At 38.3% G+C, this 19,544-nt stretch overlaps 2 protein-coding genes across 2 annotated transcripts; one reads left to right on the top strand and one right to left on the bottom strand.

Annotated features, from left to right (window-relative positions):
* Positions 1-217: 217 nt before the first annotated feature.
* On the bottom strand, positions 218-7,585 carry retreg3 (reticulophagy regulator family member 3). The gene is made up of 9 exons (XM_079456148.1): positions 6,984-7,585; positions 5,646-5,752; positions 4,940-4,970; positions 4,730-4,856; positions 4,542-4,626; positions 4,318-4,455; positions 4,060-4,139; positions 3,557-3,689; positions 218-3,368 (listed from the first exon to the last, which is right to left on the bottom strand). The coding sequence occupies exons 1-9, from the start codon at positions 7,232-7,234 to the stop codon at positions 2,809-2,811; spliced, it is 1,512 nt and encodes a 503-aa protein (XP_079312274.1). The 5' UTR covers positions 7,235-7,585; the 3' UTR covers positions 218-2,808.
* On the top strand, positions 7,532-19,373 carry tubg1 (tubulin, gamma 1). The gene is made up of 11 exons (XM_079456150.1): positions 7,532-8,392; positions 8,912-9,024; positions 10,210-10,377; positions 11,257-11,325; positions 12,135-12,214; positions 12,536-12,662; positions 13,687-13,773; positions 17,378-17,527; positions 17,680-17,832; positions 17,989-18,150; positions 18,239-19,373. Exons 1-11 carry the CDS (start codon positions 8,344-8,346, stop codon positions 18,434-18,436), a joined length of 1,356 nt encoding a protein of 451 aa, XP_079312276.1. The 5' UTR covers positions 7,532-8,343; the 3' UTR covers positions 18,437-19,373.
* The last annotated feature ends 171 nt before the right edge of the window (positions 19,374-19,544 follow it).

The raw sequence follows: 19,544 nt of genomic DNA, 5'->3' as shown, positions 1-19,544 counted from the left end.
TTTAGATAGTTTGACAATCTTATATAATTGGCAAAACATTTGTAATTACCCCAATTCTAAAATATTATGTTTATTTAGCTATAATTATTCAAACATGTTTTTAAAAATACTTATACTGTATCATAGGCCTTCATTACATTGTGGATGTATAGTTTTTATGTTGTTTTTCAATGATAATTGTAACAAATTTACCATAGGTCATAAAGTGTCCAATAACTAATAATAAAGACATTTATTGTCATTTCTCAATTTATTGTCCTGCACATCAAGTTATCAAAAATGATTACAGAGAATGGAAGCAGGCAATCCTATACAGAAAAGAAAATGATCTGCCCAATCCCGAAAGACTCCTAAAAAGGTTCACACAGAGAGGAAAAAAGTGATTCGGCATTTCATCCTCAAAAATGACTGCTGATTTATTTCATCAATAGATGATTCTGATATCATTCTTTTCTGTTTAAACTCACTTCATCGTTCTATTTCTATTGCTGGTGAATTCTGTATGAACCAACCCCAAACACAATTCAATTCAACAGATCATTTTTCTAGTCTCGCAATGACACTGACATTCACATTTACCTTTTGTTAAATTTAAAGAATGGCCATTAACAACGGAACATTATTTTTGCATGAAGTATTGATACTATTATGGCATGAAAGAATCATCCAACAATTCCCTACAAATTTGTTGTCACATTTTATGCATGAATAACATCAGAGAAACAAACCCTTTAAACACACCAATCCAAGTAAATCATCAAATCTAGGGCTTAACAAACAAACAAAAAACATGCCAGAAAAGGAGTAAAATCACAGCAAATTATCATATTCCACTCCAATAAATGCTTTATTCTTATAATCATAATCAAATCAGTAGGACGAAGAAAGACATGGGGTATGCAATAAAAATACACTGGTACAGCTATAATTGACAGACTGTACATATGCACAGCATCACTAAAGTTGAGAAAGAGAAGCTCCTCCATACTCTTCCTCATGCAATTTTATATATATAGCAAAATTAAGCCTTAAATTGAAAACTAAATAGAAATGGATTAAATAAAATCATATAGATTTGCATTCAATGCACTGTAAATCAGAGAAATCACTGTAGTAACTTCTACTTTCCAGCAGAGCCAGCAATAGTGGATCTTTTCAGCATTGGGTCACAGATAATAAAACAAAACTGGGACTTGGGAGTAGGAAAATGAAATTGCAAATAAAACAGCAAATTTGACTATTTAACAGTTCCATTATACCAAATAAAACCCCTGGTCATAAAGAAAATCTTTGCACTTTACTGAATGATGGACAATAATCTACATCTCATACCGGATGAGAAATCTCAGTGGCAGATTTCTACTACTGAGTTGATTCAGTCTTTCTGCTGCTACCTGTATAGATCAAAACTGATACAGGTGCGTTTAAAGAGAAGAGGCTGTGTACAGACACATGGCAGTTACAGTCAGGTGGCTTAGTTTGAGGTAGAGTCCTTACACACAAATCAATGCACTGCCATACAGGCCATGTGAACAGCGGTGTTAAGTTTTAAAGTTTTTTGTTTTTATTCCTCATTTGCACGGAGTTAAAAAAAAAGATTAAAACAAAGCCATTGGAACGACAGTATACTGTATATTTGCTGTTAAAAACAAAAGCGAACTTTTGAAATGTAGGAAAGAGCTATTGAAATGTATTAATACACGAGTTATATAATGATGCAAAAAAGAAAACTGTATAAACTAACACATAAATGTCATTGTGGGTAAACCTTTGGGTTTTGACTACTCTGTATGTTTCAAACCCACAATGATTCTTAAATTATTTGCAAATTAATAAAATATATTATTTTTGGACAAATTGTAATATATGACTTTTTGTACACAAAACAATTGCAAAACAAAAACTCATTTTCCATTTACACCCAGTGCTTTAAACAAATCCTAACGCGAGACTGTGATCTTAATACGTCACTATTGCTTTATCAGAATCTTCTGCTCAGTGATGTTTTATGCACGTGTCTATGGTTCTCGCAGACTATTTAATATTTGTATACATATTATGCAGCATTGATGGTGGAATGTCTCATTTGGTCCCATGTGAATAATCGAAGACACAAATAATGCTGCCTGCATGAAATGGAAGCTTTAGATACCAAAGACCTATAAGACTCTGTGATTTCATTGTAGTTTGGATGTAGGTCTGGTGGTTTATAAGTAGACGAGTTTAGTGAATTTGTTTCTAAGATTGTTGTCCTATTGCTTAGTCTACAAAATAAAATATAAAGTATTTTGCAGTGGAAACTCACACACACTTGAGAGAGGACAAGGAAAGCTCACAGAGCAATACGATTGATTTAAACTAAAAACAAGATTACTTCACAGTGATTTTAACTGTAGCCAGTAGAGGAATCCTGGCAACTGGAACATAATATTATATTAAAGCGACAGTTCACCCAAAAATGAAACCTCATGTTGTTACAAACCTGTCCCCAACTACTTGGGAAAGTGTGGAAAAGAGTGTTCACATTCTTCAAATGTTCTCAGTGTTGCACTTAAACCAAGAGGATAAGTATTTGACATATCTTTCATTTTTGGGTGGACAAGCCCTTTAACAGTGCAAAACAAATACTCCGTCTCACTCATTCATAGAATCAAAGATCAAATCTAAAGCTTTTCAACAGACATTCAAACAAACACTGCAAACTTCTACATGGATCAAGGTGCAAGGGTCAGGTACATATACGAGGAAAAACAGACAAGGGACGCATCTTCAAGCTGGGTGTGTATCGCACACAAAAACACATATGGCTCACTGTGGCTTCCCCAGCAGATTGGACAGAAAACTGGCTCCCTGGGTTCTATTCTGGCCACCCTGGCCTACTCCCATTGGATCTAACTGGTTCAGCTCTGACTGATCCAACATCTCAAAGTCTTCTCCATCAAAGTCCAGGTCTGTGTCCAGCTCCAAGCTTGACTGTTTCCGGTACCCCCTCAGAGGACCAGCCCTTGGGGCACTTTCTCTTCGACGACCTTGGGGTGGGCGGGGCTCCAAGGCCCCTGCAATCGCTGCCTGGATCATGTTGCTGGCGATGGCCCCGGCCAGATTACTTGTGAGGTCAGAGGTAGTCATAAGCGAACCTAGAGACAGCTCAGGGTCAAGATCTTCCTGATCAGAGTCCATCTGGGCATCAAGGTCCAGAAGGCCGGAGGTAAAGCTGCGAGGGCCGGAGAAAGCGGCGGAGTTGAGACTGGGCAGCCCGATGCTGGCATCATCATCATCCTCCAGAAGGGTGGCGTCTGGGTTGATGGAGGGGAAGTCTGGAAGCCCACAGGCAAATGATTCTTCTGGATCACTATGCCTGTCCAGATCTATTAAATTAATTAAGAAACACAAAGATATTATTAGTAATGATTCAGAGAAGTCGAGATGCATTATATATAATAATATATAATTTTTAATATAAATGCTTTAATAATTTGCTTGTCACTGTTGTAAAAGTGTAAAAGACCACATCAGAAACATCAACATAGCACCAATTATGTCCAAGGTGTCGTACCTTCAGAGCCTTCTGTGAGGGGAGTTTGACCCCTGGAAATATTAAAGGTGCCGTTGTCCATGTATGACACCTCTGCATCCGAGTGTTCGGAGTCTGTCAGGGCCAGTTCCCTAGCAACCACTGCTTCATCAAACTATAGGTGCAAAATATTGAAAGCAGTATAAACATGGCTGACCAGTTTAAATTGCAATAAAATATTCTAATTCAATCTAAAGGAGCCGTTTACACTTAACGCTTTCGTATTGCAAAGTTTCTCAAATTTGGCGTGTAAATGCTTTTTAATTAAATAAAAAATCTCACAGAGATTCACACTCAGATTCCTAATATTTTCAGTTTTATAAGACACATGGAGGATCACGATACATGATTAGTTGGGATGTAACATTCAGCTGGTTGAAAATAGATTATAATGTAAGACCATTAAAGTGGGTTGAGATGAATCACAATACACATTTTGAACAGCAGGGGCCGCTGTGTTTACTCCAAACTTGCAAAACACTCACCGTGGGACAGAAAGCAGCCAGTTCCTCCTCACTATCACTGGCTTCATCTGAGGCTCCTCTCTTGATAGGCTTACGGAGAACTACAAACGCAGAAAGACTAAATGTCAACATTAAACCTTTCATGTGTTTTTTGCACAGTATCTCAATTTTGCACATTTCACTTCTGTTTAGTTTTCACACTTGTTGTCAATGTTTGAGTTTAAAAACAGACAACAGTAATTGCCCTTAGCATGACCATCATAATCATACTGTACTTACACTGGTTATCTATAGGCTTGGACATCATGTATCCTTTGGAGCTGAAATCCAGCCACTGCAGGGCCGGCTCCAGCTTCACACAAGCATGCTCCCACAGCCGATAATACAGCGCCAATGGGCAAAGCAACACACCCAGCACTGAGAGAGAACGGCAGAGTCCACATTTTACTGCTGTTCTGGCAATGAATATGATGAGTAAGCCTTGAAGGATTAGTGCTACTCACAAGCCACGTATGAAAGCACCAGTCCAGGGATGTAGCGCCCCACCATGGCCAGTGTTGTGAACAGACCACAAACCAAAATGCAAAACTGAAGACATAAATCATAATTAGAATGGACACAATAACATGATTGTATAATTACTACAAACTGAATTTTGACAGTGATTCTGGATTGAAAGGTATGGGAGTACCTTTCCTGGATTATGCCGTTTGAACTGAACAAAATCTGTTGCACAGGAAGACCCTGTAACCCACAGTTCAGCCATGTGGTGGCATAACTCAGGCACACTTAAAGTGCCAGGCTGCACCAGACCCCAGCTGCCAGCCGATCAGGAAAGAGCAGAAAATATAACATCAGTTCCGTTCTTACCAACACTTACTCAAAACAAACATTAACTTACCTCTCATTTTCACCCTCGTCTTGCCTTTTAACTGTAAGAAACAAAAAAATATCAATTTTAGATGCGTGTAAGGTTTATGCTCTGGATTGTAGACTCTAAAATATACAGCACTTTAAAAACAGCTGTTAAATCAGGTTTCAGAGCACATTGGGAATAAAGCGCAGCTGCAAAGAAAAACACTTCTTACACTATGACAGTGAGAAGTTAAAAGACTCATTTGTTTCTAGTCTATTACCATTTGCTAAATTAGCTTTTCACAGCTTTGAAAAAGGTGGGTGTACACCTTCACACCTTTTCATACAATAGCATTTCTATTGTTATAAGATTAAGTTGAGACTGAAATACAGGTCTAAAACGCATATGATATCTTTCCGATGCTACACAGATTGTACTGCAAGTCAACTAAGACCTTTAGAATTGGCCAACCAATTTTTTTTAAATGTATGCAATGTGTATACTGCAACATACAAAACGGCATAGTTTTGTTAATACTGTGCACAGTACAATTAACTGAAAAAAAACTGAGATGATAACTTGTAGGAGCTATGTGAATAAAGGGAAGAAAACTTGAGAGGGGTTACAGCACAAGGCAACAGAGATGTTTTAAAAATAGAGAAGACTTCAGAAGTTTTTAGACACAGCTGCTTTAGCAACGGTAACAGAGTATAAAGGTCATATTTGTAAATGATGTAAATGTAATATTCACCTTTGATCTTGGACCAGATTTTACTCATCCAGGTGTCAACACAAACAGCCAGAGCCAGTCCTGTCGCCAAGAGAAAGAGCAACCTCAAAGAGCTCAAAGCAAAAAACCTACAAGAAACATGAAGAAAATGTAGTTATGAGTAGAACACTATATTTTCCAATATTGTTTCATCACTGCATTGCGTCTCATACGGAGAGTCGGAGACTCTAGCTCGGTTTTGGAAACTCAGATGATGACACCTGTCTTGCATCTGTCATTCAAAATTAAAGAGGAAGTGATCGCTCCACAGCTGTTTTTCCGGTCTAACTTTCTGTGTAAATATCGACACTCGCTGCATGTGATGGGGCTGAGTGTGAGGACTAACTTGACCAAAAGGTGGGCCACCGTGAGACCAGGCTGAGTTCTAATGATCTCCAGCTTAAACACCAGAACCACGTGATCTGTCAAAAGCATTGGAAATGAAGTTAAGATTAATTTTGGAATATTCTAATATGGCGGTGATAGGCTAGTTTGTAGACCGTTTTCATCCTAATGACTTAAGTGGCCAAGCATGGAGCACAGCATCCTCTTTCTCCAGATGATAATAATAATCATTGCATTCAGTCTCCACCTTCCAAGACAAATGAATGTCTTCACAGGGACAGAAACACCATAAGCCGTGTTCCTCCGCTGCTCGTTGAGGCGAATAAAAGAAGATAATGAGATCAGAGGGAATGAATAAGTGAATGAACATTGCATGCCTGAACAGGAAAGAGAGAGACACATTCAATCCTGAACTCCTGAAGCGTGCGTCTCTAACATCTGCATGTGTGTTTTCATTGCAATCCTAAAGCTTTTCGGATGCATAAAAGGTGTTTCAAGCTTTGTCCGTGGATCATGTGACCATGTGTGCACCAAAAGCACGTGTCTTCCCATCTTAGACTATCAACGGTATGTTCAATACAGGCAGGGTTCAGTTCAGGCTCAACCAACCGGTTTGGGAACGAATTTTTTTAAACTTATAAATAAGTTTATTTATGTGTGTTCTAAATGACAGCACAGGCAACAAAAACCATAAACTGCAAACACTAGTCTACATTACCATACAACCATTGCGTGAATCAACTCTAATACATAAAGTTTTGTTTTACAGTAGCACCAACGCGAACTCGCTGTCTAAATATAGACACCCATCCCGGCTGTTTCTTCTCTTAAATTAAAACAGCAAGTCTGGCATACATCGTATACACCCTGAAAAAACAACTAGATCATTCTCACTGCTTATTATTATGTCAATAGTCAACGTAGAAGTGACAGCTTGACGCGCTGTGTGGTAAACAAAACGGAGATAAAGCTCACCAGAAGACGAGATTGGCGACCGTGTAAAGTAAGACGCTATGAAGGGGTCTTTCCCACAGTAAGACAGACTGCAGATAGGTGAGCAGGCGTTCGTGCGGTCCTAGCTGCTCCAGCAGCATGGCTTTCACCGCGCACTCCTGCTCCCGGTTCCTGCCGGAGCACGAGCCGCTCCGGAGGCCGACCCTCGAGCGCAGTTTTCCGGAGACACCGCTCCCCTCGGCCACGTCTTCCGCACCACCCTTATGTGACATCCTTGCGAGTGTTAAATAGAATATACAGCAAAAATAACAGCAATGTGAGGGTTAACCGAGATCTATATTATTCGGATGTATACGTCGCTTGCTTGCTAGCTTTTAGCCGGAAGCCGTTCAGGACAGCACGGCGGCAGCAGGCAGACCTCGTGGGTTTAAGAATCTACCGCGGAGCAAAAGGGAAACAAAATCCATTATAGAGTCTCATGTCTATGTTTTAAAGTCTCGACGCCGTTTCTCTTTAATGTCTTCTCCGTGGCACTGTCATGCCTAGTCTTTGTTTTTGTCTTGTAGCGACACGACGAGAGGGCGGAGGACGGGCTTGATATGACCAATCGCATCGGGCTTATCTTTAGGGCTGAAAAACAACCAGCATTCATTTTTACAACTGTCTCCACCAATCACAATATGCTTTCAAAATACTTTGTTATTCTGTTTTATTGAACACATTGTTTTTATCAAAGAGCTAATTAGCTCAGTTTCAGCTCTCAAACGGTAGTTCGATTAAAAAAACGATTGCCATAGTGATAGTAGCCACATTGGTCATATAACGTCTCATATAACATATGGTTAACTCAACACAATAAGCTATTCTTTTGTGAACAACAATTTTGGAAGCATTAATGCCGTAATGACAGTTAATTGTGGAGCGAATATGTTGTTTTTGTTGCTAGACATTGGTGAATTTAAGGACTATTGAGGTCACGTTTCGATGTCATTTAAACGTGACCCGAACGTTCTCTAGACTGCGCGCACATTTCCTCTGCGTAGGCTTCGCGCAGCTGCTTTGATGTTGTTAAATTCAATTTACGCTGCGTCTATCATTGCGTCAGTACTTACGCAGCAGTGCGTTATTGTTTTCACTTCTACCATTCGTTCTTTGTTTTTGTTATCGTCTGTCTAAACACGTTTTTGTTAGAAATATTTGTAGAATAACTTTGACATCGACTGGGTGCTTGAAAGCTGAATGTGGGAAGGACTTTGCGCATGCGCAGTATACGTCTGCTAGGCCGTTGTGTTGCTGGAGCGGGAATACACACACGGCGGAGTTACTGGATGACAGCAGCACATCTCTTTACCTTTACGGATTATTCAGCCGAAACAAAAGCATGCCTCGAGAAATCATCACCTTGCAGCTCGGACAGTGCGGAAATCAGAGTGAGCTTTTGAAACACGCGCGATATTAGGATTGTTTGCTGATGCTATGGACTTCACTACATAAACAGTTAGCTGGCTAGCGTTAGCTGTCAGCATGGATAGCTTTACATTGACTCCGTAAATACAAGTTTATGGGATGGTTTGATAGAATTTTAAAAACGCTTTAATTAGTTTCAGTGTTGTCTTCATTTTTATATGATATATTTGAGCTATTTTTATTGTTTACTAATCAATAATGGTAAATAATTCACGTGTCTTAGAGGTGGTTGTAATGCAATTATTGTCACAGTGTTTTCTAAAACACTGTGAGCGATGTTTTGTTTCTTTCTTTGGTTACAGTTTATGTTATTTAAGATGCTGATGCTGTTCATGCAGTGTCAGAGGAGACAGCTTGATCTAGCATGCAATATCTATATTTAGCTATAACCAGAAATATATAATGACTAACGATATATTGCATGTATTTTACTTTGTTCCTAAGCATTTCACATTTATGAATATAATGTTGTGTCTTTGCAGTTGGTTTTGAGTTTTGGAAGCAGTTATGTGCTGAGCATGGCATCAGTCCGGAGGGCATTGTAGAGGAGTTTGCCACTGAGGGAACTGACCGGAAAGATGTCTTCTTCTATCAGGTACACAGGATGATGGAGATTGACTGCCAAACACCAATTATAAGCATCGTATGCCAAGTTTGTCCATATTTTCTATTCACTTGGGCAAGCCGCAATATCTTTTTAGATTGTATTTAATTGATTTATTTGTTCTTTGAGCCAGCATCATCAAAAGAATAAAAACCAACACACTGAAAGTAATCCCAGCATATACTACTGTGCTAGTTTGGTCACCGCCTCAAATATTATTTAAAGAGACAGTTCACAAACAAAATCATAATTTACTCACCCTTGAGTGGTTCCAAATCTGTCTACATTTCTTTGTTCTGATAAACACAGAGAAACATATTTGGAAAAATGCTTGTAAGTTCTTTCCGGGTCCAGCATTGACTGCGATAGTACAATGGTAGTCAAAAATGTCCCAGAACTGTTTGTTTTCCTACATTCTTCAAAATGACAAAGACATTTATCAAGCAATTTTTCCTACTCTTTCCTACTTTTTGGGTGAGTTAATATTAATTACCACCAGGGGGAGCCTGAATCCAATATTTGCACTGTCATAAACCAGTATCTCACTGCAGTTTTTATAAAGAGGGATTTTTCAAAAGCAGATTTCTTTTCATTTGAAATGAATGACACGGATCCATTTGAAGAACAAAAAGAGCTGCTTCAATCGCAGAACAATATGAGCCATTTCTGAGAAACTGCAGTAAAATGTTCCTAATCCTTATAGAATTTGTATTTTCTGTAATGTGTTGTAAATATGCTACTTTATTCACCCTCATGTTGATCAAAATATGTTTATGACTTATTTTTATGTGGAACACAAAATATGTGTTGAGAAATGTCTCGATACAATGGAAGTCAATAGGGGCGGTGTTGTTTGGCAACAAACATTCTTCAAAATATCTTCTTTTGTGTTCTGCAGAAGTCATTCAGGTTTGAAATGACATGAGGGTAAATGATAAAATAATTGTAATTGTGAGGAAACTATCCTTTTAATGCATGAAGTGTGTTGCTATAAGTTTCTCTAAATTGTCACGTGGAATGTATTTTATGTATAAAGGGGCAGTAATCAATTTTATTATTAGCTGTTGTTGTTGTATCACACAATGAGCATCACACCCTGTGAAATATAGTATCCTTTTATATAAACGTTGCAATTCCAAGGACTCATCAAGCATGTCATTTTTATGGACCCTGCAGGCAGATGATGAGCACTACATCCCTCGGGCTGTACTCTTGGACCTGGAGCCCAGAGTCATTCACACCATACTGAACTCCCCCTATGCCAACTTGTACAATCCAGAGAACATCTATCTGTCTGAGCACGGGGGTGGAGCTGGTAACAACTGGGCCAGTGGCTTCTCTCAGGTACACTGACATATACCAGTTACTGCCACATGATTTCTATTCATTTTAGAAATGTTGGCTTTTTCAGTAAATTTAATTCGGTTTGAGGTGTGACATAAAAAAATTATATATATATCATGGGGCTTAAAATATATGTGAAGACCATCACTTAGAGGTCACATACGTAAGGGCGCGGCGTTTGGACACTAGGTGACGCTATAACAGTAAAAATGGCTAAATTTACGTGTTTTTGGTTGCAAAAACAATTGTGTATAACGTGACATTTGACATATACTCAAAATATTTACATCATCTGACAGCTCTCCTCATTCTGAACAACTTTGCCTCTGGAACCACTTCTGTCAAACAAACCTACTTTCGCGAACTAGTCCTTGCTTTTTCGACCGATCAGAACCAAACCAATGCAGATGACTTCTGTGGAGTGTGAATGTCAATAACTGTCGAAAAAAAGTTGAAATTTTCTTTCAAGGTCGATAAAGGACGCACGCCAAAAGTTCTAAATATGCGGAGCCTTTTACATTAAAATGGCCATAACTCAAGAACTAACTCCGAGGTCACCTACTAAAGGCTGCGCCTTTTGGCCGCTAGTTCTCTTCATTCTGAACAATTTTGACGCTTTAGACTGCTCGAACCCGGGAATCGCTGCTTGCAGCTATATTTCATTTAATTATTACTGTATAGTCAACATGGCCTATAGGGAACACAAAGATATGTATTAGTTTTATTGTTTGCATTTTATTTATATAGCTGGAACACAACAGAACAAATACAATGTGATTTCAGCACATTTTTAAAGCCTGCTCTTGGAGGAGATAATGTGAATGAACATATTCTCTAATACATTTTTGACCTGTTATCTAAAACCTGTGCTTGTTTTAGGGTGAAAAAATCCATGAGGACATCTTTGACATCATCGACAGAGAGGCAGATGGCAGTGACAGTTTGGAGGTACAGTATGACTCTTATTAGACAGACAGTAGACTGCATTCGCCTACTGCTCTGTTTACATCTGGAAGAACTCGACAGGGGACTGTAAAGTCACATATAGTGACAGCACACATCAGTTTGGTGCAGGAATAAACCCTGGAAAATAACAAAACTAACATACAGTACACTTGGAATTTAAAGGCAAACGTATTATGAATGACTTTTTTTCACAATTGTTTGTCATTCATTACTTCTGTTGTTTTGTATTCTGGGAAAAAGGTTTGGGTCTTTTTGGATTACATTTTTAAATAGAACTAAACACTTTCTGATGATATCCAGATGGTTGAGTGACGTAAAGTTTGACGTACTTTATGTTTTTATTCCCTTGATTTACTCATAGCCTCTTCTACAGTGCTGACAGAAACACTTTTAGCATACAGACCATATAAAACAATATTTAAATGTAGCTACGTCTATATTATGGATATTTATATATACAGTTTTGCGAAAGTGCCTTTTTTGCACTCATAATTTTAAAACAACAGAAAGAGGTCCTTTCCTGCGTAATCCGTGTTGTGTATTTTATTACCCAAAATTACTGGTGTGTGTGTGTTATATGTTAGTTGGAGTTAGGGAGTGTTTTAAAGGGTAAGGTCAAATGTGTGTATGTGTGGTATATGGGGCTACATGTCAAAGGAAGACATGACATTGGACAGATATGCCTCATAGTGAATTTCCTACTTTCACCCTAAAGCGCCTTAGTAGTGCTGTGACACACACCACACACACGCTTGTTAATGTGTCAAATTAGTTCTCTTTCCCTTTTTTAGGGATTTGTGCTGTGTCACTCCATCGCTGGGGGAACAGGATCTGGTCTTGGGTCTTATCTTCTGGAACGGCTGAACGACAGGTGAATATAAGAGCAAAGATTATAAACTGTTATAAGAATATGTGAAATGCGCTCTGTATGAATAATATTTGCATTCAACACTCCCTCTGCTGAAGGGTAGATCCACACCCTCCACATTGTTGGTCTAGACTTGCAGCTCTGAAGCGTTTGGGTGGCAGTCTGTATAATTAGAGGGAAATGCAGGCAGCTAGCACCGGCTGTAATTACCTCTCTTTAGGGGTGTGTTTAATACCATCACTCGTGCAACCTCAAGGGCACAAGCAGTGTTCCTCTCGGGTTCCTGTGTTTAAGTGTTTCAACGCTATGTTCTGTCTTTTTTAGGTATCCCAAAAAACTGGTTCAGACCTACTCTGTATTTCCCAACCAGGATGAGATGAGCGATGTTGTCGTACAACCTTACAATTCTCTCCTGACGCTAAAGAGACTGACCCAGAATGCAGACTGTGTGGTAAGAATACACACACACAAATGCTGTCTTCTAACCTTTGCAGCTGGCTTAGAATTTTGGTAGTGGTGTCACACACACACACCAGGGCTTGAAATGAATGTGTTTCTATGTGAAACAGAGCCTCTCTCATACACGCAGCTTGCTAGGCTAACTGCACATTTCCTCAGTTACACAATCCACCTCTCCAGACAGGGCTTCTTTCTTCTTTCATTCCTCAAACGCCAGCGGATAGAGGAAAGGAGGACAGTCTTATGCGATTATCCACTTCTTTCCCTCCATTTCCTCCTCATTAGCAACAGCTGAGCCTTGGAGTTCATTCCTTAAACTATAAAAAGGTTCGATGAAGACACTGTCATATTTGTACATCTGAAACAGAAATATACATGTGCCCCATCACTATTGATCAGATATTTATTCTGCAAACAGACACTATTGACTTTCTGAAGCACCTGGAATCACTTGTATGTGTATTATAAGGAAATGTTGTCCTCATTTTTAGTAGTCAGATGTTTAAGAGTGGTGTTTGGTCTTTATGAAGCCTATGAGTGATTGTGTTAATCATGGTGTGTGAATGCTTGTTTTAATCTTTTTTTTAGTAAAGAGGTCTTGCCTCTAATATGAATCTCTAGCAAAACTCGTTGTGAGGTGCGAGTACAGAATAGATTGGGCATTAGTGTTGCAGATGTCATTAGTGAGGGCTAGGAACGGTTTTATGCATATTGTGTTTCTCGCAGCTGTCTGCTAGCTTCATTCCTTTGTCAGGCTAATATAATAACCTCAGAGCGAGAGTGTCAGCTAAAAAGCTATAGAGGCTAATCGAAGCCAAGGATTTTCTTTAATCTGTCTCTTTTAATCCGAGACAAAAAGTACCGTTTGTTTTGTAGCATCTGGTGAAAAAGAAATATGCAGATAAACAGATAATAATAAATATACATTTATTATTACAATAAACAATAGATAGGACAATAAATATAAATGTGATTTATATATAAATGTAGCAAACAGTATGTCTCTGTTCTTTCAGGTGGTGTTGGATAACACAGCTTTGAACAGGATCGCCACAGACCGGCTGCACATCCAGAACCCCTCGTTCTCTCAGATCAACCAGCTGGTGAGTTTTCAGATGGCATCCTAATATCCGATCCCTTCGCATCACTGAACAACAAAAACAGATTTTTAAAGTAAAAGTAAATGCATCAAATTTGCTTTTAAAATGAGGCTTTTTTTAATCTGAGGATTTGTTTTGTGTGGGGAATGGAATTATAATAAATGATAAAACAGTAAACAGAAAAGCACTTGCAAAATTATGGATTAGTTTATATATACAGAGGAATCTAATAGAGAACTGGCTGTGTGTTCAGTGTTTAGTGAATGTCACTGTCTGGATGTGGGTCTGTCAATTTCACATAACCCCTCACAGGGTCAATTTAATATCTACAGTCAGGATTAATTGACAGGCGTCTTAAATTATATTCAGTGTTTGAGCATGTTCTATAGGACTGATCAAATCATGATCTAAAGGCTTAAGTCATAAGACCACTGTCCTCTGTGACGTCTTCAAGAGTTAGACCCGTGACTTTGTGTAATGCTGTCTGACGTACATATTGTATATAAAAAGACTCATGTTTATAACATACTTTTGTTATTCATATTCCATTTTATTGACGTCAAAAGTTTTATATAATCAGAAATACTTATAATACTTATAATCAGAATTATTTTGTGCTTGTATATTCACTTTTTGAATCCAAAGTGACACTTTTCTTTTTTAACTCCCTTAATTGGATTTAGTATGTTTAGCTGTAGGGCATATTACATCTGGCCTAATGCATCCAAGCCAAAATGAGTCCTTGTCATTCCAAAGCCCAAGAAGTGCACGGTTTGTCCCAGAAAGACACAAACATCATATTTGAATAGCCGTTAAACCATACCAGTGTTACATCTTGAAAAACCCTGTTCAGCATCTAACAAATTTATCAAGAGTATAATAGATGCAACAAGAAACGTGGGTTTCGTACATTTATGTCAGGAGTATTGGCATTAGGAACAAAATAACGCAAGACACCTTCGCATCTGCTCCTGCGAGTTTGTGATGACAGTGCTTTACTAATTAGGACTTTAATCCAAAAATTTACAGATTTTTGGAAATTGGAAATAAACCAAAGTAGATTTGCAGGTAAACTCAATATTAAATTTGGTTTACATCAGTACTTTGTTTACATTTCCAAAACACGTTAATTAAACCGTGATTATATTGATAATCGTGATAATGTTGTACTCTATAATCAATCTCTATATTATAAAATTTGCTGACACAGAATTAAAACTTTACAGTTTACCCAAAAAATTCCAATTCTGTCTTCTTACGCACCCTCTAGTTGTTACAAATCTGTATACATTTCTTTGCTCTGATGAACAGAATATTTGGACGAATGCTTGCAACCAAACAGTTCTTAGCCAGCATTGACTACCATAGTAGGAAAGCAGTTTGTGTTCCTACATTCTTCAAAATATCCTCTTTTGTGTTCAACAGAACAAAGAAATTTAAGCAATTTTCCCGAGTATGGTAGTCAATGGTGGCCATAAACTTTTTTGATTCTAATTCTACTCTTATAGTGTAAATTAGCTTGGTTTAAATATTTCCCCACAGGTACTTACTTGTATATCAGAAGGATTCAATTATCTGTTCAGTTGTCTGTTTAGTAAGTTAAACCAGTTGGAATGACCTGCTTTCGTGTTGCATTCTCATAACTAGGTGATGAGCTAATAAATAACCTGTGACACATCATCATCTGTGCTTCCTTTCATATGCCCCTTATTAAACCTCCTGCTCCAAGGTGAAAAGTTCACCGTCAACTCCAACACTGTTCGTCTCCATCATGTAAAATGGGTCATATGGTGAACTTTTCGAAATTGATATTTTTACATAATCATAAGCTTTCTACTGATGTAGGGGTTGTTAGTGTATGACAATAAATGGCAGAGATACAACTGTTTAAAACTCTGGAATCTGAGTGTGAAGAAAAATCTAAATATTGAGAAAATTGCCTTTGAAGTTGTTAATCGGAGGCACTGTAGCAGGCCAGCCACTCACAAAAATCAAGTTTGGATATATTTAGGGTAGGAAATTTACAAAATATCTTCATGGAACCGGATCTTTACTTAATATCCTAATGATTTTTAGCATAAATGAAAAAAACAATAATTTTGACCCATGCAATGTTTTTTGACTTTTACCTAAAATGTCCCGGTGCTACTTAAGACTGGTTTTGTGATCCAGGGTCACATTTATCAAACGATCTTACGCCAGGAAACTGTGTGTACGCTTGCTTCCACGCAAAACTTGCCATTTAGCAATATGGACTTGAGCGGTTGCTACGATCAAATCTCACAAAAGGTCACAGCTCGTGTTAGTTTTTAGATAAGTTGAAGGTACGTCTAAGCTTTACCCTTTTCTTAACTGAAAAGGAATAATGACAAATAGAAATATAAAAAATAAAAATTAGTGTAACAAATGTAAAAAAAAGATTCCAAAGTGATTTCTTATTGTCATTACATTAATAAAGTATTTTCTTATCTAGCCTAATTTTATGAACATTTAATTGCTTGAAATTACAGGGTGAAAGGGTGCTTTGGTGTAAAAAAACTGATGAGATTTTAGGTTACTTCTAAGATTATTTACGACAGTTAAAATACACAGTTAAAAATAAAACATTAAAAACTACAATAATCAAAACAATTACAAGCAATGGGTAAGTTTATCTATTTGCAAGGTGATAGCTTCTTTGTTTATCAAATATGCATTCTTATGAAAACAAACAACACGCATGCTTTAATGTTTTTTAATTTGTGTGATGTTTATTTGAGCTTGGGTATATGTAAAAGACATGTACTGGGTCACAGCTCCAGGTTCCCTGGCTTTGTGTGACAGGCTCCAAGCTGGTTTGTGGGGGCTGAATATCACTGGTTCTTGCCTTTCAGATCTGAAAGTAAAAAAAGAAATGAAGCAAACATAAAACTGTGCGTGCTTGATTTAAGCAGCCTGAAATGCAAGATTAGCAGCATTAGATTTTAAATATTTACTGTATCCTTTTTAGAAACACACATCTGTCTTCTTCGCCACAGACCATTTTGTAAAAATGTTTTGAAAAATTGTAAAAACATTTAAATATAATCACTACTCTATAATTGCACTGCAAAAACTATAAATAATTTATATCTACATTCGTTTTTACAATAACACATTAATGTAGGCTAACTCAAACAAAATTCTTCAAGACTGAGGTCAGATTATAATTTAGTTTAAATGCACTACACAAACAAAGTCATTTAAAACAACAATAGTTTCAGTGTAAAAATAATAGTAGGGTAAAAAAAACAACCTACTAAAAACAGTAGTGATGTCTTTCCAAAAGACATTGATTTGATTCCGCTTTTTAAGTTTAAAGATTCAATATCAAAATCGGAAAAGTTCCTGTTTTTGGCCGGATTACGGTTCTCCTTGTCGCAAAATCTAGGGGCGAGGCGTCTACACCCTGAATGTATAGGGGCGTGATGTGTAAATTACGATCGATTTCTACCGCCGCAGTTTAATGAATCACACGTGAGCATTGTCGTATGCAGATGTTTTCGCTCGGATGTACGCTGGTTTCTACATTCGTTTGATAAATGAGGGCCAGTGTGTTTACTGCTTTTTCTATTCATTTTTTTAACAGGTGTCCACTATCATGTCAGCAAGCACAACAACCCTCCGTTACCCGGGTTATATGAACAATGATCTTATTGGTCTGATCGCGTCATTAATTCCCACTCCCCGCCTCCACTTTCTTATGACTGGATACACACCGCTGACCACCGATCAGTCGGTAAGTTGTTGCAAGTTCAGTGTTCAAATGCGTTTGTAAAAGGCAAATAACCTTGAGGGCTCAACAAACTAGTGAGCACCATGTGTGAGCTTCACATGTTAGCATTTTGCTATGCTGATAATTCTTTAAATCATATTTTCCTTTTTTGTTAGGTGGCGAGTGTGAGAAAGACTACAGTTCTTGATGTGATGAGGAGGCTACTGCAACCCAAGAACGTCATGGTGTCCACAGGACGAGACCGACAGACCAATCACTGCTATATTGCTATTCTCAACATCATTCAGGGAGAGGTGGACCCAACACAGGTGTGTGTGTGTGAGAGAGAGAGAGAGAGAGGGAGGGATGGGATGAGATCTGTATTTAATGGTCCTGATGGTTCTCTCATGTGGTAAAAACAGTTGAATAGAGTCAGTGTATACTAGCGAACACATTCTGAGCCATATGTGCATTTCTCTTTTTAGGTTCATAAGAGCCTGCAAAGGATCAGGGAGAGGAAGCTGGCAAATTTTATCCCGTGGGGTCCAGCCAGCATCCAGGTGGCACTGTCTCGCAGATCTCCCTACCTGCCTTCAGCCCACCGGGTCAGTGGTCTTATGATGGCCAATCACACCAGCATCTCCTCGGTAAGCCCTGCCCTTAAAGGCAACCTTGTTCATATCCGAGATTTATTCTGATTTGAGTAGACAGTCTAATCTCTCCTCCTCACTGCAGTTGTTTGAGCGTACCTGTCGTCAGTATGATAAGCTGAGGAAGAGGGAAGCCTTCCTAGAGCAGTTCAGGAAGGAGGACATATTCAAAGAGAACTTTGATGAGCTGGATAACTCACGTGAGGTGGTCCAGCAGCTTGTAGACGAGTACAGCGCAGCCACGCGTCCCGACTACATTTCCTGGGGCACGCAAGAGCAGTAACCACCCTGAAGCTCTTCATCCCCAATCCAAAAAAGGCCCTGAGTTGATCCTGTCAAAAATGGACTTGCTCTTGTAGCAAATAACAGTATTTAAGTCTTTAAACTAGACAATCATGGTCCTTCATGATTTATTATACTGTTGCTCCAGAGCCTTTTCATCTAATATAGAAGATCTTTACCCGAGCGTCACTTCCTTTTCCATATGTATATAGATGTGATTTTCATCTGGACTGTAGATGAGTTCTTCATAACCCGGTGCCTCTTTCACTCTTTCTCTGTTCTTGATCTCTTATTTCGTTTTTTGAACAGTTTAATGCTCTATTTTTGTAACGCACTCTGCACTCTTCTGCACAAAATCTGCATCAATCTATGTCAAGGTGATCCGTGACCACACACACTTTGAGCAGATTGAAAACTGGGTGGTCTCAGATGAATGTATCTGTAGGAGGGAGCGTGAAAGATTAAGCTCCTTAGGAAAAGGTTGCTTATGAGTACACAGACTCTTTCTCCTCACTTTCACGCATGCATGCTTTTAGACAAAACACACATGCTTTCAGGGGATAGACAATGATTGTGTGGCGTTTGAATCAATTTTGCCCCTTAGAAGTGAAAGCACTTCTCACAGATTATATAAAGAGCTTCAAGTGGTGTTATGTACTTCAATACATCCTTTCATCAGAGAATCCCCTCAAAATAGTGACGTTACCTCAAAGTCTGACAGACTCATATTAAGACTCATTCAACAGCAATGTAACAATTTATTGTAGTCTTTATTCTCAAGTGCTGAGAATGTCTCCAGCGTTTTTCTGTGTGGAACTTTCATGCTCAAATTCTTTTTGCGCAAATAATGTTGTTATTATTGTTATACTGTGTACATAGTTTGACTTGACGCATTTACTTGAAGTTCATGAGGTTGAATAAATGTTTTTCTACAAGCAACATTTCTATGATTTCTGGTTTTATTAGTGTTTAGAGTGCAGAGTACTTCTGTTAACTCATTTGCCCATAAGGTACACATGGCAGACTCCGAAATACAAGTCGTGTCCTCTGGTAACAGCTCTCTAGTGCTCCTCATCTCTTCACCAAGCATCTTATAGTACTGTATGTAT

This window comes from Barbatula barbatula, assembly GCF_947034865.1.
Source record: "Barbatula barbatula genome assembly, chromosome: 5".
NCBI classification, from domain to species: domain Eukaryota; kingdom Metazoa; phylum Chordata; class Actinopteri; order Cypriniformes; family Nemacheilidae; genus Barbatula; species Barbatula barbatula.
The sequence above is the reverse complement of the archived record's forward strand: the minus strand, read 5'-3'. Positions and strand labels throughout refer to the sequence as shown.

Excerpts from the sequence above, each read along its gene's own strand:
- retreg3 (XM_079456148.1), bottom strand. The coding sequence starts at position 7,234 with ATGTCACATAAGGGTGGTGCGGAAGACGTGGCCGAGGGGAGCGGTGTC. Across the intron at positions 4,857-4,939 it reads GACGAGGGTGAAAATGAGAG|CTGGGGTCTGGTGCAGCCTG; the intron begins GTAAGTTAATGT and ends ATCGGCTGGCAG. Across the intron at positions 3,690-4,059 it reads TGGCTGCTTTCTGTCCCACG|TTTGATGAAGCAGTGGTTGC; the intron begins GTGAGTGTTTTG and ends TTGCACCTATAG.
- tubg1 (XM_079456150.1), top strand. The coding sequence starts at position 8,344 with ATGCCTCGAGAAATCATCACCTTGCAGCTCGGACAGTGCGGAAATCAG. Across the intron at positions 9,025-10,209 it reads AAGATGTCTTCTTCTATCAG|GCAGATGATGAGCACTACAT; the intron begins GTACACAGGATG and ends TGGACCCTGCAG. Across the intron at positions 12,663-13,686 it reads CCCAGAATGCAGACTGTGTG|GTGGTGTTGGATAACACAGC; the intron begins GTAAGAATACAC and ends CTGTTCTTTCAG.